This window comes from Toxorhynchites rutilus, chromosome 2 (assembly GCF_029784135.1).
Source record: "Toxorhynchites rutilus septentrionalis strain SRP chromosome 2, ASM2978413v1, whole genome shotgun sequence".
Taxonomy (NCBI): domain Eukaryota; kingdom Metazoa; phylum Arthropoda; class Insecta; order Diptera; family Culicidae; genus Toxorhynchites; species Toxorhynchites rutilus.
The window spans coordinates 239,334,652-239,359,893 of NC_073745.1; the positions used below are offsets into that span (position 1 = coordinate 239,334,652).

A 25,242-nucleotide genomic window follows, 5' to 3' on the forward strand; every position below is an offset into this window, starting at 1 on the left:
TTTGTTTCGCAATGTTTCAGAATCTAAAAGAACATAGAACTTATTTTGCACACAGGTCGAATATATTTCTTCTCTGTTTTTGAAGGAATGAAAACGTAAAATGGCACTAAAACACTGCACCATGAAGGGAAAAACAAGACGAAACTTCCTGTTAAAATACACAACGAAGTGTCTAAGTATCTGCCAATGTAGAAAGTATGATTCATAATCATTGGATTCGAGATATATTTTTAGTACCAAATGCCATTCCTATCTGTATGTTTTGTTTTAAATGCGGTAAACAAAATCTTAACGCTTTGAACATACTAAAAATCCAGACCACGATAGAATCATCTATCGTAACCAAAATGAGAATTCAATTAGGTATATCAATTGTCAAAACTTATTTTATTTTAATTTCTCGATAACAAGCATATGAGTGTTTTTGGAAAAAAACGTTTCTGTTGAAGTTCGAGACTTAGTTTAACGTGAAACTATGCAAAGGTGCGTCAGAAACGGTTACTGGAGAATATTATCTCATCGTTTTGAAGAATTTGACGGGCATAATCACCCGAATTCGATCCGAATATCACAATCCAAAAAATTGGGCTCTTCTACGCGATAGTGCAACTAAATTATTTTTTGCTCGAAATCATGTCTGTGTTAAAAGCACATTTTATAACGTGATAAATACCCGAAGCTTCAACAGAAGCGTTGAACCTCGATTCATTGAAACGAGCTAGAGCATTTGAATCGTCATTCAGTTGATGTAAAAAAATGTAATGAAGCGGCAGGAAACTACTTTGAATGTTAAAATCAACAAATATTGGAATAACTTGTTCAATAGCTCTTTTTCACTTCCACTTCCGAAATTTATTTGACACGCTGTTGACAGTGTCAAAACAAAGCCAAGTTGGATAACATTCGGGTTTGGTAGTTGCCAAAATATTGGTCCACAATCTTTTCCAAAATATGAAATGGATAGCCCTGAATCAAACACTACTGCCATACACTCGACAAAAAAATGTTCACCACCTTGAAAAAACACCCGAATTGCCGAATTTCAGCTCAATCGGACCTAAGAGAGAGTAGCGCAAAGCGGTCAAAGTTTGAGTTTTTTGAAAATCGAAAAATCACCCAAAGGGGGAGTAAAGGAAATCGGGTTTTTCGAAAAAAAAAAAAATTTTGATGCGAAATGTCTTGAAATTACATGAAACGTCGAGCTCTAGTGTCATCTAAAAAAAAATTCGTAAAAAATCGACATTCTGGGACTTAGTGTTTTTTCGGAGTACGAAACGAAAAGTATGGTTTTGGGTGCCAATAAAAATAGTTATATAGATTTTTCATTCGCAACATGCAACGAAATGTTGATTCGCACGATAATATACCCTATGCAAAATATTAGCTCATTCGGACTTCAATTACTGGTGTCACAAACGTTAAAATTTGAGTTTTTTTAAAAACGAAAAATCACCGAAAATCGAAGTTTTCAAAAAAAAAGTTTGATGTCAAATGTCTTAAAATTGCATTAATCGTCGAGATTTAAAGTTGTCTTGAATTTTTTTTAATGTTTTTTTGGCACTTGATCGTTTTTCCGACTGAAAATCGATTTTTAACAAAAAAAAAATATTTTTTTGAGATAACGTTAAATTTTGACTTGCCATGCAATTTTAAGACAATATCGGGAAGAAATGAAAAATCGATTTTTCTTTGTTTTTTCAAGAATATTCTGGACTAACACAATTTTTTGCTAACTAATTCAACAGCAAATCCAATTAACCTTATTAACCAGCTTTTAGTTGGTTCCAAGAACGTTTCTGTAGGACCTTCCCATACAGAGATATTTCAGTTTGAATGAAAAAATACCCCTTCGTCTTTGATGATAAATTATTCAATAAACATCCGTTTCGCCGCAAATCGAAAGGCAGTTTTCAAAACTCCAATAAATTCTGAATTCTAAATATTTTTTTTTATTGGATTTTTCAAAACTGCCTTTCGATTTGCGGCGAAACGGATGTTTATTGAATAATTTATCATCAAAGACGAAGGGGTATTTTTTCATTCAAACTGAAATATCTCTGTATGGGAAGGTCCTACAGAAACGTTCTTGGAACCAACGTTGAAGATGGTTGTTTATTGAATTATTCATCATCAAAGACAAAGGGGGAATGTTTCATTCAAACTGAAATATCTCTGTGTGGGAAGGTACTACAGGAACTTTCTTGGAACCAAATGAAAGCTTGTTGATAAGGTTAATTGGATTTGCTGTTGAATTGGTTAGCAAAAAATTGTGTTATTCCAGAATATTCTTGAAAAAACAAAGAAAAATCGATTTTTTTCTTCCCGAAATTGTTACCCACTACACCTACACACACCAAGATAAACATATTTACGTAAAATATTCTAATACCTGAAAGTTGCAGCTTCAAGTGTTGCGCATACCATTGATCTGCGTTGATTTTTCACGAAGTTACAGCATGTCAAAAATCACTTAAAATTTCAGACTTCGCACTCTGTTCCTCTAATTTTTTTGTCAAGTGCATAATGCGTCTTCAAACTGATCTCCGGCTACCAGCTTTGCATGCAAATAAATAACTCACGGAAACATAGTGAAAAAAATTCTATAGCTACTCCGAATAGTGCAACGTGTGGTGCTACAACCAGAACTAATTAAAGGCGAACCAATTCCAATTGTCGTTCCCGTTCTCTTCCCAACACGACATCAACGGGACCCATTCAAAACGTAACGATAGTTGTGGGATTTGGTTAAACCAGGTGACAAAGAGGCCGAAGTTATTATCGCCCACTATTCCGATAAGCACGGAATGTTGAGATAATTCCGGACCGCATTCCGGTACAAAATAGCCGGGCGTATGTTGGGGGCTGTTGCGCCATGTATACTCTTCCTCCCTCGCTCTCCCGATCCACCACCCACATCCTCTTTCATTCATATCTGTCCACCATAGAAGGCGGAAAGCCGTCGTCCCGGATGTGAACATTATTGGGGAAACTCTCGCTCTGTCCAATCTAGCCGGCACCCAGTTTTGCCTATCCCGCATAAGAGGGAAGGGTCCAGCTTTAGTGGCCGACGCACGACGGATGCAAATTGCTTTCCAGCGATGAGATCCAAAGGCGTCTAGCGGTGAGAGGTAATTTTATATTCATTGAAAAATCCTAATGACGAACGACCCGAACTGAGGGGGACGAAGAAATTGCCTCAATGGTTGGAGTTTGTGAAGTGACTCGGAAAATTGAATTTGGTTGAAGTACGAGTTATACAGGCAATATTGCTGGTGAAACTTCCAACGGTTTTGTCAGCCAAAATCAACATTTCTCCAGAGATGGTGTCAGCTTCTTAGAACAGCTTGTAATAGTGACCAGCACCAATGTATTCAAACTATGATCCGTATATTTTCTGCAGTCGTGAATTCAAGCCAAAACAATAAAATAAATAAGAGAGCAACAGAGTAACTGTTCTGACCCCCTGGGTTCACGACTCGAGCAACTCAAATCACTCACTGTCTCATAAACGTCACATTCTCTGTTGGTTCATGTCCCCAAGGTTTATCCTAAGTCACAGCGTGGATTGTGTCCGAACGGGAGCGTGTATAAAGTTTTCATCGTCGAATAATATTCCCTCCTCTTTCCTGGGCTTCCGGTGGTGGTGCCGTAGTTGACTCTATCACAACACATACAAACGCAGACCGAGAACATCTGTGGGTTGGGTGCCAGCCAATGTTGAGGGTGTTATTCCGAAATGAAAAATGACTTTCCTCCGCAGTAAAGCTGCTTACAGTACCGAGCTGGTTTCGCGATCCCCGGCGTTTTGAGCGTTGCGAAAGCAATCTTGTCGTTTCCCGTTTATTTACACGCCTCAGTGCGGTTTGGACAAACAAGCAGCTCCGGTTCCAGTGGCTCCCCCGTCTGTTTATGAAGCCCGTCGGGGGAACACCGAATGGGTGTTATTCGGATTGAGTTCTGGCGGCTCGTTTAGCAGCTGGTAGTCGACGGCGAAGCCGACATTTGAGGGATGGGCCGTTATGTATACAGATTTACTGCGCCCTTATCATCTGATCTCGGATCTTGGTCTATCGTGAAAACTGATGGCGCTAGGAATAAACGCTTCCCTTTTGGATTTATGGCGACGGAGAGACAATTCATCTGTTTGTTCAATGACTTCCAGAATTGCTCAGATGTTGCGTTGATTGGATTGGTTTCCGGCGAGTTTTGTCATACGAAAATTTCTATGAAATTGCTAACACTATATATCAGGTAGCTAGAAAATAAATAGCAAATATTATATAGCCGCGAAAAAATGGTGAATTCTTCGTGCTAAAAGTGCGTTCATTATTCGCAGGTTTCTTGCCAAACCCCAACACGAACATCGTTCAACATTTGCCTAATTTGCCGCCATGAGATTTTTTTTTTCAGAATATTCGAAAAACCAATAGAGAACTCGTTTTGACAGTGCACTTATGACTATATCAGAAACCAAGCTCAAAACATAAAACATATTTCGAAGAGCTGATGGAACATTGGCACAGGATATCATAGTCGACGGGGACTATTTTGAAGATCACTCGAATTTAAAAGATCAATAATGTTATTAGACTGGTTCATTAAAGGAACATTTACATTTAAATTGTCCCGAAAAGAGGATTTTCAGAGGGTACACTCCTAGGTTTTGCGGTGAGAAAATCACTCCTTGAACATTTGAATATTATTTTTTAAAATTATCAAATATATGACTAACCGTATTGCGAAATGAATGAACGTAATCGAATTCGTATATCTCAGCAAGCTCGACACAGGATCACAGATTCTCGATGGGACTCAAATTTGAAGATTGTGCTTGTGCTCGAGATAGGGATACCATCTGGTCGGAGTTTAAAATAAGTACTCATGTCATAGCTCGAACTTGTCGTTCTTTGGGATATAATTAATAAATAAAAACACATTGAATTTAATTTGCACTTCAAGAGACTTAAATACTTCAATTTATTTATTTAACATATTTCCCGCACGAAATATACACTCCGAAGGTGACGGCTTATGTCTCTGTACGAATCGCAGATTTTTTTTGCGATTTCCGAAATAACAAACATTATGCGCAATAGTGCCGGAGTACAAAATACAACGTTTATTCGACCATATTCTGATTTTTTAATCTCTACTTAGACTGCACTATAAAAATGTGATCTTCGTATTATTTTCTTTACCAAATTTCTATAAATAAAATTCGCTTCTCATGCCCTTGACAGACGTTTATTAAAATCTTTTACAGCTTTTCATGAGCTTTTGGAAACAAAAATCAATAAAAAGGCCGAGATTGAAACTTATGTTCTTTTCATCGACGATCCTCCATCGAATCATTTGGTCCGTTAGACCTTCTAAAAACGTAATGCCAAGCAGTCAAACATAAGCTTGCGGCAAATGCTCATTTCAATAGTCCGTCTTGTCAGCCATTCCATGTCAAACCGATATAGTGGTTCTTAGATTTTCATAGAAAATGGTAGATTTGTTCTTTATTGCAAAATAATAGACCTGTATTTAAAAAAAAAAAATATTAGGGTACCCATTTCTATTTTAGGGTTGTTCGGAAAATCAACAAAAACGACTTTTTTGAAAAATTTATAACTTTATAATTTATAAAAGGTCGTTTTTGTTGTTGACCTTACTAATCATTGACTGCTTCCTAGCAAAAAAGCTCAACGTTGAGTGACGCAGATCCAGACTTTCTCCAAATTATTCCATCGTTCCACCTTGAGAGATTTCGTTTCGACATCTCGATGTTTCTCATTGCCGTTTCATGAACTTCGATTTATTTGACGAAAGAGCTTTTGTCTTCTGACGTTCCCTGTCTTCTAGATAAAGCAAAAGAGAATATCGGACTCTCTGAATTGAATTGTTCGAAATTTGTATCGACCCTATCACTTCATAGTGAAATGTTACATAGGAATCCCTTCCTGAAATGGTCTAGTGGTTGATTGTTTGATCCTATTGAGCAAACTTGTTGCTTTTGTTTGTAGGAACTAATCCGGAGTATTGTCCTTTTGAATATAGTTTTCGAATCCTTTTCTAGCCAATTTTCTATCGCAATCAATGACGATAGGATTAATAGAGAATTCGTTTATTAGAAGACTGCTAGAGATTTCAAACCCGGAGAAGCATAGGGATAGAAAAAGCAACAACATGCACTGAAATAAGTGCACACAGAGAACCTGGCTAGTTAAATATACATTTTGTTTCATTAACTTTCCAATTACTGCAACACTCAAAATCCTAATCCAACTATATATGGTCGATGTTAAGTCAGAGGGGACCAAGTCGCAAAATTAAACAAATCGAGTTATCTATTGCATTAGATTCAGCATTTCATAGCTACACAGCAGGAATAACGGATCGAAATTGTTATGAATGATCCTCGAAAACCCCTCATAGTATGCAGTCAGAGCGGACCATGTGCTATTAACCGTGACGAAAGTAAACAAGTCACGCATTGTTGAAAACGAGGAAATGGAAGATTTTCTCAGCGATTTTTAGGACTTTTCTGTATAAGGGAATTCTCTGTTCTACCCATTATCGGATTCTAGTAAGTTTTATGCACTGCAGTGCATTTTGAGTGTATTTACGATTATTTATTGCTGCCGGTAAGCTGTCCAGATGTGCTCACGTGGCCGAGTGGTTAGCGTCACACCTAACATGCCGGGGGTTCGGGTTCGATTCCCGTTCTGGTCAGGGGAATTATTCGTCAAAGAAATTTCCTCCGACTTGCACTGTGGTCACGTGTATTTCTAGAATTTACCATTCGAAATGCATTCATGGCGCGAATTATTTGGCATAGAAATCTCAACTAAGTACTAATAAAAATGACGTAAGTAATACCTACGTTGAGAAGGTAAAATTTCCGCTGGGAACGTTAGTGCCATTTAAGAAGAAGGAGCTGTCCAGATATTACTCTATATAATGTGCAGAATCTTGTGTCAATCAGTTGTTATAGAAGGTATGTACATTGTTGAAATGTGCTTGAACCCGTTAGTGTAGGAGGTACAGATTTTAATTATAATAGAAAGAGAACTTGATTCACTCTGATTGAACGGATCAGTGAAAAATGTTGGTCTTCAGTTTGAATGATCGCAAAATGTACTATTTTAGAATTGGACGATTCCATTGAGGAATACTGCCTAAGAGGATTGGAAATGAGAAGTACCGTCGATGGGGGTGAAAATGTGTTATGGGGGTAAAATTGGGTCAAAAGTGGAGAATGTTACTGTTCGGACGCAGGCGCAACCCGTCAAAATAAATTGCAAATTGTCACTCGCTAGAAAACTTAAACTCTTAAAAGTAGTTCAAAGATGAACTGCTCGTGATAATTGCGGTGAACCTCTGGATTTTTGCGTTGGAAGGAAGAACGAATGGTGTCTTGGTTAACAAATTGTATTTTTTATTCTGTGTTGGAAGGAATCACACCATTGCGTTAACACATGGAATAGCTGCACCGTCAGAGAACGCAACTGTACTTTCTGCTTCTGCATTCTTCTTCTGCTGCTGCTGTTGTTGTTGTTCCTGCTGCTTATTGCGCAGTGGTTGATGAAAACCTGGTTACTGCTTGGTGGTGGAAAGAAAACTGCACGATGATTGCCGAATACTGCACTTAACTGCTCGGTAACAGGCGTAATACTGGACGATGGTTATCAAACCACTGTTCGGTGGTCGGCGGAATACTAGATGTGGAGCGCATCGTGCTCGCCACTTTCATAGCGGATTGCATTGATGTACATTTTCGGTGGGCGTGGTTTCGGTTGCTAAATATTTGTTCGGCACTCGGAGCGGCGGGCGCGAACAGTTACTATTAGTAATATCTTGACAAATATTGTGAATATATTCACAACTTCCAATGCATAATACTTAACTGTAGTACAAATAGTTATTATTTAATAATTCATCAAAGTTTGATGTGTAAATAGCCATCAAATAACACCTCTGAAAAATGCCCAGCATTATACAGAACTACCAGAATTGTAAATATTGGATAGAATTATTCTTTAAAGTTTTGCCAGATAAGTCACTACTGATTTTGAACATATTTTTTTCCATTCGAATTTCAATATTTTCGTAATAATCTCTTATTTACACTGGGTGGGGGTGAGAATGAGTCAAACGCAAAATTGAATTCCATGCCAAAACGATATAGTGATTGTCAGATTTTCATGAAAATTGGTAGTTTTATTCCTCATCGTAAAATATTAGACCCGTATTTTTTTTTCATCAGGGTGGCCATTTCCATTTTCTGATGGTCCAAAAAATCAACTTTTTCCTCTTTTTTTTTTTTTTTTTTTTTTTCCAAAAATGGCCTTTTTCAATAATTCATAACTTTCGAACTACTGGACTGATTTAGATGATCGATATATCAAATTAAAGGCAAGTTTTGTTTGAAAAATACTACACTTGAAAATTTTCTTTTCGTAATTGTTTTTCATAGCTTTCATAGCTTGGTTTCGGAACTATCTTGAAATTATTGAGAAATTGATTTCTAAACACAGTTCTTAATAGAAGGTTATATTCACTACTTTGACTCATAGGCACCTCCTCTAAGGGTTGGGATTGGGTCAATTTTCATTTAATCGTAGTTCAGTGAAAAATTGATATTGATACAATTCCTTGAACACTTACGAGTGTTCATCATTAGAGAACATTCCTATGTTATTAGAATTGTGTTTTACTCTAATTTAGGATAGTTATTCAACAAAAAGTTCGAAAACTATCTTTTTTAACCCATTTTCACCCCCATCGACGGTTTATGCTTTAACATGTAAGTCGTGCAATCATATTCATACCTGTAGTAGATGGCAGACTATTATGCTGGACGAAACCAGATGTTTACGCAGTTCCAACCTCACACCTTTTCCCACTTTAATTTTGATAACAGAATAGCACACTTTGACTCACAATTGTTAATTGATTGAAAAATATTTAGAAATTGTTCAACCATGGTGAATCAAGTCTTAAAAAGTGCTTTATTGGGTCAGCCAGAATGGATCATTTGCATATAGGATGTCAAATAGCCACGGATGAGGTGCACCCGTGGCCGAGTGGTTAGCGTCTCACATTATCATGCCGGGTGTTCGGGTTCGATTCCCGTTCTGGTCGGGGGATTTTTCGTCAAAGAAATTTCATTCGACTTGCACTGTGGTCACGCGTATTCTAGAGCTTGCCCCTCGGAATACATTCTAGGCGTGTTATTTGGCTTAAGAAATCTCAACTATGTGTTAATAAATGACGCTAATTAATGCATAAGTTGAGACGGCAAAAGTTCCACAGGGAACGTTAACGCCATTCAGGAAGGAAGGATGTCAAATAGCTGTCTGTTTGGGAAATGAGACTTGAGGGGCTTAGAATGAAAGGGGCACCCCTTTTTATTATTATCTAAAGCGTTATATCAGTGATGGCCTTACATAGACATGGTGCGGGCCACGTTAGAAGTTTTTCCATAGCCGCGGGCCGCAATGATTTTTTTCTCACTACTTTTTATAATTAAACGTGCAATATACGTATTTTAAATGGTACTTTTTTGACTCACTTTTTATTTTTAAGTAGAAGCATTCAGTTCTATACCTGTAAAATTCATAACTCGAGAACAAAATATGATAAAAACCCAGAACTTTTATTGAAGGTATAAAAATACTCAGAATTAACATTTTTGGCAAATCGCTGTAGATTTGTTGCTAGTTTCGTTTTTTAACCATTCTAGGAGTTTTTTTTGCCTCGTTTAAACATACTTGCTTCAATATAGGCGTCAATAAATGACTTACACATCGATGTCTTGTTCTTCTTGAATGGCGTTAACGTTCCCTGTGGAACTTTTGCCGTCTCAACGTATGCATTAACAGTGCAAGTCGAAGGAAATTTCTTTGACGAAAAAATCCCCCGGCCAGAACGGGAATCGAACCCGAACACCCGGCATGATAATGTGAGACGCTAACCACTCGGCCACGGATGCACACATCGATGTACGCATCCATTAATTTATCCAATTCATTTCGACTGATGAACGCTTTTGTTTCCGAAGAGAATTGTGTTGAACGCGTTCATGAACAACTTAGAAAACATTGCGCAGCCGTACCGACCTCGGACGTCCCTTTTTTGAGCGTATAGTCTCCATCTGCTGTTTCTTTGTACTGTTGCAGTGTTCGAAACACGAATCGTTCATTGATAGAAAACGGGTTGAGCAGCTCGTAGATCTGTTTAGCCGTTTTCCCGCACTTGAATAACGTGACAGTTGCCACACGCTTCTCGTACAGATCTAACTTTATCGTAGCTAGGAAACCGAACAAGTACTGATGGAACCACAAAACTTGTGAGAGTGAAGGAGGACATCGAATTACACGTCTGCAGTGTTATCGCTTTTCTTCGCACTAAATTTCACTGACGATTTCACTGACCGAATTATGACCATTCTAGATAGTTTGAATACGGTATCACGATTAAATTGGACGTTCTTTCAATCATCAAACAGTTTCTACAATATTTTTTGTTTACTTCAATATACAAAATCCTTAAATACAAACATACTCCAACACCGATTCGGTTTTAACTCGAACTACTTTTCTTGAGCCATTCTATTTAAATCAGCTTGAATGTGAGAGATAGCGATGCGAATCGTGTGTTCCAAATGACAGTCAGTGATTTTGTTCCTCGACTTTCATTTCACATCTTTCATAACTGAAACAATTACTCACAAATATTTGTGGATTCAAACAAAGAAGTAATAAAATGAGCATGTTTTATTAGTTCAGGAAATCGCGTAGTAGAATCTGGAGTAGAAATCCAAGCCATCATGGTTTTCAACTATGTCACGCAGCTCTTAATCACTATGCGTTTTAATGAAATCCATCTGCATGTTTTCACCGGCATGTACAGCATGTAATCGGAACTGAATGGGGTAGAGAACATAGGAGAATTTTTTCATGTGCTTCGAATCTACGAGAAAAATCAGCATTGTTCGACTGGAGTGCTTTTTCCTAGTTGTCGACACTTGAGAAATTCTCAATGTCAGAAAATGGGTAAAATGAAAATTGTCCATTTGTTGTTTGAACTTGGGTTGGTTTTCTAGTGAAAAAAAAGCTTGGAACTCACGATGATCCAAGCGTGCGAGTTGATTGAAATTTGGACGATATCCTTCAAGACACCCTCGAATCCAGCATCCATAGGAAAAAGGCAAGCCAATTCCTCGGTAACTTCGAAATCCTTCTCTCATCTATCACCACTGAATGAAATACATAGTCGGCTGCTCGTTCCTTCAAACTTTCAAACAAACTATTTTCGCTTATGACTCAGCCAATTCTCCAGTACATGATGTGGAAACAAACTTGTCCATTTTTGATGCATGTTTCGACTCATATTTTCGTTTCAGATTGAACCTTCAAAACAGTAGCAGCTTCATTACAAATCAAATAAACAATTATCTGTTTTATGCACGTAAAAAGTATATCACAGACAATTTTCTCTGGAATACACGTCCTTCGTCAGTCACTTTTCTTTTTTTACTAGTGCAGGCTTCCATTTTGCTTCAATTTACACAACACACGCCACAGCACAGCGATAAAAAGGGGTTGCCAATAAATACTGAAATTGTGAATGAACTCGACTGCCCTCTAATGACGAGAGCACAACTAAATTGAATGAATTTTATCCCAAACTTCCTCTCTCTCTCTTATGTACTCACGCGTACATACATCCCGTTCTCTATTATAAAACTCTTGAAAAAGTTTCTAGCAGTTAAGCCGGGTTTATACGTTATCAGTAGCCAGTTACAGAACAAAACCAAAAACGTGAAAAAGTCCTTTAAGTACTAACGAGAATAATTATCAGAATGTTAAGGCGCGTCCACATTATGCCGAATGATACCGATCGGCCTGTACCAGGCGGTATATTCAGTTCGTTATGTAATGTGGACGCCACATCGGGTGCACGAAGCCGAAGCCCCATCGGATGTACGAAGCCGAAGCACAATGTCGTCAACGCTAATTTACTTCGTTTTGTTTTGGTTCGACTTTCTCGAACCGGACCCACTTGTTTCGGGTTGGGTTCGGTTTGTTTCGAGTCGGTTTTCGGCACGTCGGCAAGCCCGGGCGATACGTCCACATTTATTCGGCTTTACCGGGCGGCCAAGGCCGCTCAGCGTAATGTGGGCGCGTCTTTAAATTCGCATGGAACAGAAAATGATTAGCCTGGATACACATGATTAACCAGAGTTACTCACAAAGGTTATTTTTATTGAATTGTATGAAAGAATTTTCAACTATATTCTTAATTTCGCTAATATAATTTTTTTTTAAACCAGGCTGCGGGCCGCATGAACAACGTTGAAGGGCCGCAGGTTGGCCATCACTGCGTTATATAGCCGTTTTTTGATATCTCTTTTTACGATTTTTTACGAGTTTCTGAACAGCGATTTTTCATGAAAAATATCTCATTTTTAACAAAAAGACGGGTGGGTAATGTCGGGGACATAACCGGAGAGACGTAGGACTACACCAAGGGGTGTCCATTTTTCGAATATCATGCAGCACAGATCCCAGAATGATCAAATTTTCATGTACAAAATTACAGAAAACAATCAAAGAATAAAATAAAATTTCAGCACTCAGTAAACACTCAAACGTTTAAATTCAAATACGAAATAATCAAAATTCGTCGTGTAAATGTCGTGCGGTGCAAATGTTGCAGGGGTTATTGTTCAACCGGCAACACATACTTGATGGCAAGCATATCGTAATAAGAATTTACCGTATGAATAACTAGTCAAGTCCTTCATTTGATACCCATATTGATGGGGTTTAGAGAAAATATGTCATCCGCCATTTTGTGGTGGCGGCCATTTTGGATTTGCATTTTTCATAAATAACTGTTCTATTAGTCAATCCCTTTCATTTGATGCCCATATTAATGAGCCTTGAGAAAATATGTAATCCGCCATTTTGTAGCGGTCGCTATCTTGGATTTTCAAGATCATGAAATATGCAGTTTTATAATGACTGCAGAGATAAAGGTGTGTTCCAAATTTCAGATCAACCGTTCAACAGGGGTCAAATTTCAATTAATGTGGTACAGCGCCATAGACAAACATGTTACATACAAACATACAAATATGTCACAGCTAAATAAAATCGTTGAAAAACTCCAGCATTCTATCAAATCGAGCGCGATTAGCCACTCATTCACCCGGCGCGACGCTTCCACCGCTTCTAACACACTTCGATTGGCTCTCCTGCTCCACATCCCATTGAAACTCCTGTCTCTCACTCTTGCGGTATCGCACCGCATACATCCCCGGCAAATGCAGCAATCTCTTATGCTGAAAATCAATTTCAAGATAGCGTCTTTCCTGCTTGGCGTCCGATGATAGAATGTGGGCAAGCCACACCATCGCTCGATTTATATAGCCATATAGTTAACGTTGTAGCGACCGCCTATATTTATTTATAATCTCTTTATTGTCTCCCTCCTTCACCTTGTCTATACGTTTCGCCCGTACCCGTGGTTGCTTGTAATGAATAGCTGTTTGCTGCGGGAGCGCAGACAAAATGTATAGGAAAGTAGGGAATTCTTTCTTCCAATTTTTCATCAATTTGAACTTTATATGAGCTGGAAAACCGTAATATGTAGCATACAAACAATTGCTGAGGATATTTCCTATCAATATGTGTATTTGGAACCAAAATCCATTCATTAATAGAGGATGTATTAGCGTTCAAAAACTGAACACTTTTTCACACCGAAATATTGAAATGGGCCCTTATACTGAAATGTTACACGTAGTCCTACGTCAAAATGGCCGCCATTTTGGAAATTTTTCGAACTTTGCAAAACCACTACGTAAGGCTTTAGGTATTGTCCAAAAGTTTCAAAATGTTTATTGGAATTCGCTCTGCAACAACCCATTGCTTCAAAACCGATACCACCGGCAAGATACCAATTTTCAGACAGCATCTACCCATCCAGCTGTCGCTCAAAAAATGGAAAATATATCTTCAAATATATATTTTCAAAAATAACCAAAATACCCGAACACTTCATTTTATTCCTAACATCCGAAAAAAATCACGATGATTTATTATTTTTTGACCTTCCAGACAAGACCCCCCCTTAACAAAAGCTAAAATATTATGATAATTTTTCAAACATTTGGCTTTGAACACAAATCATGATAGCGTTACGTAACTTGAGGAGTGTTTTTCTTGCGTTGCTTATTGTTACATAGAGAGAGGACGGAGCTCAAAAACCGCTTTCTTTGTGTTGCGTAATTTGTGTAACATGGCCGATTGGTTAGTGTCCCACATTAGGCATGATACGTACCTACGAAAGTTCCGCTAGTCCACTGGGAAGGTTGGTGCCATCCAAAGGAAATTGTGTACCACGCCTAAGGAATTGTCTCCTACGTCTCAATATATCAGACAAACAAAAGATTCGTTTACAAAAGGCTTCCGTATATACGAAGGTTTTGGATTCAAAATAAATGAGAAAATAAAATTTGTGGAAAATATCTTACTTATTTCGGATGCGAATAACTCTTTAAAAAAAATGTTATTCATTTCAAAATTTACGTGATTTTTCTTATAAATTACCGAACCGGTAATATACCGATTATAATTAAGTTCTTATTATAGAAAAAGTCTAACAAACACTCTCAATTTCTTCTCTTTTTTCAGAAATAGCCCAGGTGCAGCTATCCTATTACGTCAACAATCGCCACCCACGGGCGGAGTGTACAAACAAGTGCGAAGCTTCGATATCGCTGTAGGTGATAATAAAAATAAAAAAGAAATACCAGAAGAAAGCGAAAAATAAGCACTGCGTCGAAGAGAGTGCTGATAGCGTATTTGTGTCGCCGGATAATGCTACCTTCCAGGGCGAAAGCAATCAAATCACTCGGTAACGGTTGCTACTGCTGCTGTTGTTGTTATGAACGCATCGCAATCGTCGCTCTCGCAAGGCAGCGGCAATCTTGAGACTGCTGAGATTTGTGGGATTTATTCTCGGAATTAAGGGTAAAAAAGGTATTGCCATATCGTTACACAACATGCACTAGATAAATAAACTCTTTTATGTTGGGTTTCTTTTCACTTACCTCGTATTTTCGTTCTTTTTCGTGTATATATCAAAACAATACTGATGCTGGCTTTCGGGTATGTTTGAGCAGTTATTTACAAAGCTAATGGTACCATCCACCCGATGATAACCTGAATGTAGCGGACGAACACATTATATAGCAAGGACAAGGATTTTTAATATACAATAAATTTTAATATTAATTCTGTATGTATAACAATTACATAGACGTCTACATATAGCATTTTCCTCGATCCTTCTCAACTATCTACCAGAATTTCAAAAGCCTATCGTGGTACTGGGCTAATTGTTAATAATTGCGTTCCCTCCACTATTGGGCCATCGGTCCTTGTTTGTGTGTTTTTTTTTTCATTCTATGAACCGAAAATATATTTTCTAACTTCGTGATCACTAAGTATGAACTAGACATTTTTTCCCGGCGATTAGATTGTGGGCATTAAAAAACGTTGTTGTTTGTTTTATCAGTTTATCAGGAGAAGTCACTAGCTAAATAACACTTCCGGTGAGTTTTTTTTTATGCGTTGCCAAAAATCGAGTTGTATAAAAACTCGAAAACTTCTCTTTGGTTAGCTTTAGGATAGACAAATTTCTGCTGAGATGATGCTAACATAACGGTTGGAAGTGCGTTCAAGTGGTTTAATGTTTTTTTTGTTCAATAGATAATGGAAACTGAAAGAGAAAATAATTGATTATAATTTTTTCCAGTGTTTGTGTTAGCTTTCACTTATTTATTGTTAGTCATAAATGGTTCTCCATTATTCGTTAGGGGCTGTCCACATACCACGTGGACAACTTTAGGGAGGGTAGGGGGTACGAAAATGACCACGCACGTCTTACACTAAGGGTTCCAAATCAGAAAACAGAACACGTTTTTATGAAATAAAGTTTACGTTAATAACTGCTGCGAACGGATTTTAACGATTTGCATACCAATCGAATCCAATTTTGTAAGATTTGTTTTATATGATATACCTTACAATCCCATAGTCTGTATATGGTTTAAATTAATGAAAATTGGAAGCTTTCCCATTTCCCCATACATTTGTTCTGTCCATTTGCGTGCTTTCCCGAACAGAGCTGTCAATAACGGGCAACTTATGCAGACGCTAGAATAGAAACAGCAAAGGGGGATAGCGAAAAACGAATATTTGAGAAGTAAACTGCCACTCTTGCATAGTAAGTAAGCTGTCGCTAACGTATAAGTATTGCATCTTCTCTGAAGAAAATTCTCAGAATCTTTCTGTGCCCGAAACAAGGCCGCTTATTCTGCTCGTTTTGTGTTTTATGTTTCCCCTCGAGCTGTAAACGCTAGCGAATATTTCACTTGAAGTGTATCTGGCGTTGCAATTAACACAACCATCTATGGCAAAGCGGGCGAAATAAGAGAAGAGTGCAAATGATTAAAGGTTGCTTCTAGCCATCAGTGTGTGTGTTGCTTGATTTCGTTGCGCGAAACTTAAGGCGGAATTCGACCTATTCAACATGATACATGCTGCAAGTTAAATGTAAACAACAAAGGATATGACACTTGCGCTTTTTTCAAATTTTGTTTCCAGCCACTACACAGTAGTGTGCAATCGAATCGCGCACTGCTTCAACATATTATTGTTTTTATAATCAATAATTTTGTTGTTCCATTATTCTGGTGAATTATGATAATCGTCGATAAATGACGCAGTTGGCCCAATATTGTCGAACATGTCGTGCTACACACGCCGCACCGATCCGCAAGCCATTGGATGAGGCCAACATCGCTCAACAAGACCAGTTATGTCGAAGAATGATACACTCCAATATGCAAGAAGTCTTGACTTGTAGCATGCATCAAATCGAATAGGTGGAATCCCGCCTTTAGAACTTGTTTATTTCCTGTACATGTGAATAGCACACCTTCGATACTTTCAGTTGTCATTCGTATTTGCTCTCGTGCGCATCGGCATCAGCTCTGATGCAATAAGCTCCTAGCTTTGTTGACGGTTTTGACCGAGAGTCGAGAAACGATTTTTCATAAACGGTCATTCTCGCGATGTTTAATTTTTTCGCTGGAACTGTGTACATCTGTTAGACGCGTGTTTGATGCTTGTTGAATGGCGATGCACGGAAAAAGTCTCGTTAAATACTCAGTGCAATGTGTACAATGATATAAAGAAACAAATTGCGACATATGACCAATTGGTGTATTGTTCTCGCAAAGGCAAGAAAAAATTGTTGCTTCTCGAAATTATTCTACAAAACCACGCAAGTCATTAAACCTTTTCAGGGTCCACGGAACTTTTTACTAAAGAGTTATTTATGAAATTTCGATGTATTCGCAAATAATATACGAAATGATAAAAAAATTAAAAAAAGAAGATTGCGTAGTCCTACGTCCTACGCGGTCGTGTCTCGGATACAACCCCTCGAATTTTTTTAGAACTCCCGAGTTTCGCGAAGGAGTCCTGGATAAGTGTCCTTAGTAACGAAGGCAATTTTCGTTGAAAAGTAATATTTTTTGGAATACACTTCTCTTTGGTTGTCTGGGAAGTTTGTGCCACCACTGACGGTAATCAAATCGAGACGCAGATCAAGAGTAAAGCCGGGTTTATACCTTGTCAGAAGAATGACAAACATACCCATACTACAAAGTTTGACATTTGATTTGTATGTATGAGGCTACCCGCAACCGAGCTACTTAAATGTTTTTTTAATTTTTTTTTTAAATCGAATAAATGACAATGACCAGCTTAATCCTCAGTACACGACACATGAAATAGCAGAGTCATTACCAATATTTATATTCATGAGTGAACCTGGAACCTGGTGAACCTTGGTTACGTAAAACGCTGCAATGTATGGTTCTACCCTATTTGACCGAAAAACATTTAATGGATCGTGTCTCCATCCAGGGTTACTATATCTACAGAATAATTTGTATTTATACAGATTTTTCGGACTTTTTGGAACTAAGAATCTGTAGATACAGATTACAGATTTTTTTGGTTTTCATACCGATTTACAGATTTTTCAAAATAACGATCCAATGTTAGTTTTCATACCGATTTACAGATTTTTCAAAATAACGGTCCAATGTTAGTTTTCCTAACTCACCAATTTTATTCATATAGCATTCGAATCAGTCTGAATGAGAGTCATTTTGACATTCATATGTACCATGTAATACTGCTTTCTCATGTTCAATCTAATGCGATTTGAGAGATTTGAGTCGTTTATATATCGTTGTGTCTGTCTCCACTCAAATTAGAATGAAGAATTAAAAAAAAAGAAAATTCGAAAAAACGGGCTACGCATTTGTTCTACAATGATAAGTTAATTTCTTCAATTGGAATTGAGTTTGACGACATTCATATTCATGCCTCTCCATTTTGTAAATAATAATGGATTTTCAGGCGGAAAATGGAAATGAATCGCCAAATTGTGGTCGTAAAATTCGAGTAAAGGTTATCCGATTTCAGCTGTTTTTATTTTGTTGTATCCCTCTCTGGCCGATCATTGCAACGGTAAAAAAATTTGTTATTTTGGAAAGTTTTGAAGGAAAAATGAAAAATTCCAAAAACCTGAATTATCATATTCTTTACAGTAATGAGCAATTTGAAACTATTTTCGATCTTGGTGATCCGATAGAGTTAATTGCTTCACACCACCGGAGATGCCGGAATTGTACATACGTCATCGCAAATTATAGATTGCTTTTTGTTTTGTAATTTATAATGCTTAGACTTAAAAATTCAATCGACTCTAGCAGTGACAAATGCCAATTAAAAGTTTGATCAATTGTTTCGGAATTAAAGCCACGAACGTTCGCTTTCTGGAAGAACGTGAAAGCTCGAAAATATTCGAATCAAAGAAATCAATTTTGAGTGGGACAAAGCTCGCCGGGTTAGTTAGTTGAACTTATAAATTAAACCATTTGCGGTTTTATTAAATTTCGAAATGTGTGTTGTACTGGTCGCCTTTTTTTTACTTGAAAAAACAGTGATGTATAACTTTGTGGGTTATGAAAGATGAACAAGAATAATTTATTTTTTGTAAACTTTTGATAGTTATTTACTAAACAATGTTTTTATGTTCATGTTTAAAAAATATTTGCTATAATTCTTTTTTATGTGATATCTTACGCATGTATCACAAAAATCATTAGTTTGGCATCTTTCGACTTTTATCTTTCTGTTTAAACATACAAAACAATGCTCCTTATATCTACACAAGGCCGCAATACATGAAATTTTTCAGCACGGATGACAACTTATGTTTATGCTGAGTACCGTTATCATAGTAAAAACGTTTTGGTTCGTGAATAAGTTCACAAGACATTAAAATTCGTTTAAAAAAAGTGTGAACTGATACATTGTTGCGTAAATTAAGCAGACAAATGACCGCAATGGGCTAATACAGATTTCGATACAGATTTTCTGTGAAAAAACTCAGATAAAAAGATTTTTTGGGACCAAAAACACAGATTTTATTATGGCACCCCTGTCTCCATCAGCGACTCGCTTTAAAAACGCAACGAAAACTTGCAGTTTTCAAGCAAATCGTGATGGGCGATGAAAAGTTCGATCAATAATAACGAACGAAAAAAAAAATCTTTAGTGCAAGCGAAATAAACCTCTATTAGCTATCCCCAATGCCGATCTTCACTTGGAGGACTGGAGAAGACTTCTTCTTCTTCTTTTTGGCTTTTAAAGAGGGTTTAAACTTTTCAAAACTTTTCAGTTCATTCGCCTCTAGACTGGAGAAGACGTACAACCAAACCTGGATTTCACTAGTTCTGAAGACATTGACCACACTGGGGGATAAACGACAATCTGCTGCACTTTGTGAAAAACTTTGCGTCAAATCGGACCTTCGAGTAAAAGTTAGATGCACTTGTTTAAGGCGCCTTCCCGAAGAAACTGGTGTACCTCAAGATTCCATTTTAGTGCTCGTATTCATCTTCACGGACGACAACCTTTTAGTAGTGCTGGGGAACACGCATATAGCATCAAGCATCAAGATCTAGGCAGCTACCAATGCTATCAGTAAATGAGCTACCGAACGTGGTTTCGGGATTTAGAGGAAAAAGAGCGGTTACAGGGTAGTCAAAATTTACAGCGGGGAAGCGCTCGGGAGTCAAAATTTACAACGAACCCATTCCACGCCGTAGAACCTTGAAAATACTGAGAGCGGAAGTCAACTACAACCTGAATTTCCAGCACCATGTCGATGAGGTGAGGAATAACTGTGCCTTAATTTGTTTTAAGCCATTACCAAACCTCACCGGAGTAATAACCGGATGATCTGTTTACGGGTGGCCAAAGATGGTATCTAACTGACGTGTATTATCTTCGGCCTGCTACAATCAATACCAACAGTCTCGATGCGCTGAAGTGGGGTGACCTCCGTTTGACATTTTCATGGACGCGGCAAAAATCTCCAGAACTGTGAGCTTCCTCACCTAAACCAGCGGAGATGAGGAGACGCACCTGACTGTCTTTACAAAAAAAAAATCTTACAACGGGTGACACACTCCAACCTCCCGCCGATAGCTGAACAACTTTGGTTTTTTTTTTCAGGGGGTCTCCGTAGCCACATTGGTTGCGCGTTCGCTTAGTAAGCGATCGATCGTGAGTTCAAAACTCAGGGCCCTCATTGACCATCTTTGTGTTGTTACAGAATAACTACGTCCACGCAACATTCACCAGCGATGGAGATCGATCCACGGTCGAAATAAGATCGATTCATCCATACAACTGCTCTGCTCTGCAAGACACATCGGGCTGTTGTTCTATAAATAACTCAACAATGATCAATCAACTGTCTCCGCTGTCCGGTCTAACTGGATAATGGAAGAACAGATAGAAAACTCGTACGCCTAAATGGCTACTGTGTAGATGTACCATATGCAATGGTATAGAAGGAATACTGGCAAATGGCAACTGTGTAATGTGCTAATTATAGATAATGATAACCATGTGACATGTACACGATTAAAATTCGGCTCTGTTTCAGATAAAATGCTAATGAGCCTAAAATAAATATATGGGATAAAAAAAAAAACTTTGGTTTGAGGCCAATGGAGAGGCTGGTGATCCGATCGAAAAATACCATCAGAAACAACTTCTGAACTAGGACGGCCTCAGTGAACCTGAAGCAAACTTTTGTCAAATTTATCTCACGAAAATTGTCCGTTGAAGCGGTACGGAGAATTAAAAGCTTCATAACCAAAATCGAAGGCGTGAAATCGATGAGGGAACCGCGAATCCTGTCCAGACTTAGAATTGGTCGCTGCAAAATATCACAAAACTTCAACAGAAGATTTTTTCAACCCCTTTGCGATCTGTGCAAGATCCGCAATTCGGTCGAACACATCGTTTGTGTTTGCCTGAAATACGAGAACCTCCGAAACTTTTACGGCATTTGTGACCACCCTTGAATATAATCCTTCTTGAATTGCTTCACTGTTTTGTTTTCTTAAAAATGGCAACTTGTATTTCAAAACTTGAATAAGAAATTGTGATCCAAAGATCCTTGTTTCTTTGCCATCACCGTGTATGTAAAACCAATTATGTTGGTAAATTGTAAACACACTTCGCGGTACTTATTAGGTCGTATTTGCTGGGACGAACCATCTCAGGAGTCTCAAAAGAAGAGAGAAATAAAGATATTTCAGAGAGGCGAATGAACTGCAAAAGTTTAAAGCCTCTTAAAAACAAAGAAAGAAGAAGAAGATATTTCAGCATAATGGCAATGGATGTATGGGAAAAATTTCATCATCGAATTTTAAAAACCGACCATGTACATTTTGTTCATTGGCCCAAAAAAATTATGTGTGCTAAGTTTCAGCTCGATCGGACATGATTTAGGGGTGCCTCAAAGCGCTCAAAGTTTCGATTTTTTGATCCTCGAAAATCTTTCAAGGGAAGAGTAAAGGAAATTTGAAAAATCGTTTTTTTTTCGATGCCAAATTACATTCAAATGCATGAAACGTAGAGATCTGGTGCCATCTCGAAAAAAAAATGTTTGGCCGAAAATCAATGAAGGTATGGAAAAAAGTCATAGGAGGGTTGTGTCCGAGACACGACCTGAAAAGGTCCGTTTTGTTTGGTTGTTGGGTATTGTTTGATCACTCCACCAGTGTTTACCGAGTAATGATGACAGAAGGATGGAAAAAAAAAACTCACCAATGTAATATAAGATAATTACCAATACCGAACACAATTATCAATTTTTCTCATCAGTAAAAACATGTTACTTTAATATAGAGAAAACATATTTGAAATGGAAAAGCTAATTTTCTTTAATAATTTTTACTGTTTATGAATTGAGTTTCATAAACAGTAAAAATTATTAAATTTATTTGAATTTTAATTGGACTAACAACACCTAATACTATATGTAGAGCATATGGGAATTTACTTTTTCTAATATTTCTTCACTTTTCCAATTTTACTCGCCGTATAAACTTTCCTTGGGTGAAATGAACGCAACCAAACAGACAGCTTAAACCAAACGACCCGTTCTCGAGCGGGAACACACCTTGGTTTTTATTTATGAAAATTGAAATAAATCGTTTCATAAATCATGTCATTTTTAACACAACTGCTACCATATACAATTTTACACTTACACTTGTGCTAAATTTTTCCCAATACACGATCGATCACTGATATGAAATTTCAAATTTACGTGGGAGCAAAAGCTCCCCTTACTTTTATGTATTTGCAATACCGATTTCCCCCAGGCAGCTTGGTTTTGTATTGTATCTATGCACAGATCATTTTTTTGGACCAATAAACAAAATGTACATGGTCGGTTCTTTAAATTCGATATTTTTTTTTCCATACCTCCATTGCCTCTCAGGCTAAGTCCCAAAAGGTCGAATTTCGGCCAACATTTTTTTTTCGTGATGACACCAGATCTCGACGTTTCATGCATTTTTAAGTCATTTGGCATCGAAAAAAAAAATCTATTTTCCAAATTTCCTTTACTCAGATAATTTTTTTGGGCCAACAAGCAAAATGTACATGGTCGGTTTTTGAAATTTGGCATGTCAAGCCATAGAACAGAAAATTGAACCAAAATTTGAAATGGAATTTGAGCGTAATTCAATTATTTTCCGAAGTTTTTGTCAAAAAATGGATAAATGTCCACGCTTGTCCACGAAGGGGGAGGGGGTGTCTAAAATCGTGGTTTTTCTGTCCACGTGGTATGTGGACAGCCCCTTAAGTTAGAATATGCCTGAATATCACGTGAAAAATTGTCAATTCCGTGCTTCCATTGTGAGGAATATGGAAATATGGAAACGAAGCACCGACATCGAGCACCTATACAAGTATATAAAATATAATGAAAAATCATCCCGGTGAATAACTTCAATCGAAGCACGGATTTTTCCGGAGCCTACCTACCGTGAAGAAGGACCTGAGCCGCTTTCGGAACAAAATGGATTGCTCCCACGGCCCTCACGAAAATTTCACATTGTGTCAGTGGCGAAGCAAAAGAAATACTTTCCGTGCTCGTTGTTAATAAATAACGAAAGAAGACACTCAGCTTTGGAATTGTGTTTCAAAAGTCAGAGGCGAAGACAGCAACAAATTGCCAAACGAGACGACGACGAAAACGAGTAAAATTGGCGAAAGGCATACGGTGCACCATGGTGGCAGAAGAGAACCGGAAAGGGTCGCTTCCGAAGCACTCGAATGTGCCTGCCGAAAATAAAAAGGATACTAACGAAGAAAAATGCAAAAGGACGGGAAAGGTTGGAGTTACAGCATAAGCCCGGACTCTTTCGGTTCCGTCGAAGAAATATAAATTGTTATGAGAAACTACTTCAAAGGAATGAACAAACAGAAAAGCCGAATCGATGGAAGTAGATAAACAATGTTACTTCCGATTGGGTGGTGGTATAGGGACCCGGTGTCGTTTTCTAAAATTCGAAACGAGTGAGAAACGAGATGTCTGTTGCAGAAGCGCTCGATTTCGTGACCTAATTTGTTGGTATATTGTAGAAATCGATTCAGAAGAATGTATGTTTTTATAAAAATATTGACTACAAGAAACCATAATTACAAAATTCTATCGTACCAATCAGAGATTCGATGCGAACAAATTCTAATTATGTCATCAGTTAGCTAATTAACACCCAAGCAAGAAACCAAAAAAACTCCATCCGAAACAATTTCCACGCAAATACACATCAAAGAACGAGGAAAAAAACAAACTGAACAGAAAAAGCCCGTCCATGTTGATTTCAAATTAATTAGAATGTAAATGAATCCTGCACAGTGACCGGATAGATATTATAAGCAAACCAGAGACGAGACTGGAAAAAACACGAGAAACCCTGAGGATAAAAACCCAGACGGGAAACAAACAGCCCCTAGCATGTAATTTTCCCGGGCAACATGAACAACGACCTGGAAGCAAGAGAAATGTTTTGATTCCCGGGCAAAATACACAGCGAAAGGGCACGGAATGAGTGGTCACTGAACGAAAGACAACTGGGGAGCCGCCGTATAGGGAGCTTTGCGAAACATGTTGTGCAAATATTGGAAGCGCAATTGCTTGTGCTACCACTACGAAGAACGAATAAATTTCTTATTATTGCTCGGAAGGTGTTATTGGATTCAAGATAGTTGATCTGTTCTATGGGAAAATAAATCGAATATTTTTTCGAACTCCGATAAACGTTGTTTCGCAACAGAAAATCCGAACCGAATCGGGAGTGTGGTGGGATGGCGGCATCGACAGCAATCACTGCGGTGCAAATTTTCGCCTTCGGGTTTCCACCGAGGAACGCAGATGCCATAGCTGAAATATATCTTCTTCACATTCGGCTTGAAATACGCTGCATTTTGACGCCACTTTCAGCTCGTAAACAATGCTCGAATTTACGAAAATATCATTGTTCGATGGAAAATATCATTGAAACGATGGGAAAGATTTTTCGGACCATCCTAAAATTGAAATGGCCCTTAGTCGCCGATGAGTCATTCGCTATTTATCAGCCATTCTGCTAGCGACCGCAGCGGCAGCGAGGCTTTCTAGATGGCCTTTTTCAAGGTCGTTCAATTTAATTCAATTTAATCGAACGAAGCTCAGCTCAGCTTTTGATTACTTCGGGTATGACATTAGAATGTACAAAATTTTCAA

At 37.9% G+C, this 25,242-nt stretch overlaps 2 protein-coding genes across 5 annotated transcripts in view; one reads left to right on the top strand and one right to left on the bottom strand.

The window, feature by feature from the left end:
* LOC129765339 (chondroitin sulfate N-acetylgalactosaminyltransferase 1) overlaps positions 1–25,242 on the top strand; it is a 197,724-nt gene that overhangs the window by 90,195 nt on the left and 82,287 nt on the right. The window contains exon 3 of one of the 2 annotated variants that reach the window (XM_055765525.1): positions 14,691–15,038. The gene's annotated coding sequence lies outside the window, so the exon portion shown is untranslated. The remainder of the gene's footprint in view (positions 1–14,690; positions 15,039–25,242) is intronic. The other variant, XM_055765526.1, reaches the window with a different exon arrangement.
* Positions 1–25,242, bottom strand: part of LOC129765340 (synaptobrevin) — a 91,302-nt gene that overhangs the window by 16,786 nt on the left and 49,274 nt on the right. Inside the window, exon 4 of one of the 3 annotated variants that reach the window (XM_055765528.1) lies at positions 15,196–15,780. The exons of the other annotated variants lie outside the window; for them this stretch is intronic. Within the exon in view, the coding sequence (XP_055621503.1) occupies positions 15,764–15,780 (17 nt within the window). The 3' untranslated portion in view covers positions 15,196–15,763. Of the gene's footprint in view, positions 1–15,195; positions 15,781–25,242 lie in introns of those variants that run through there. 3 annotated transcript variants of the gene reach the window in all.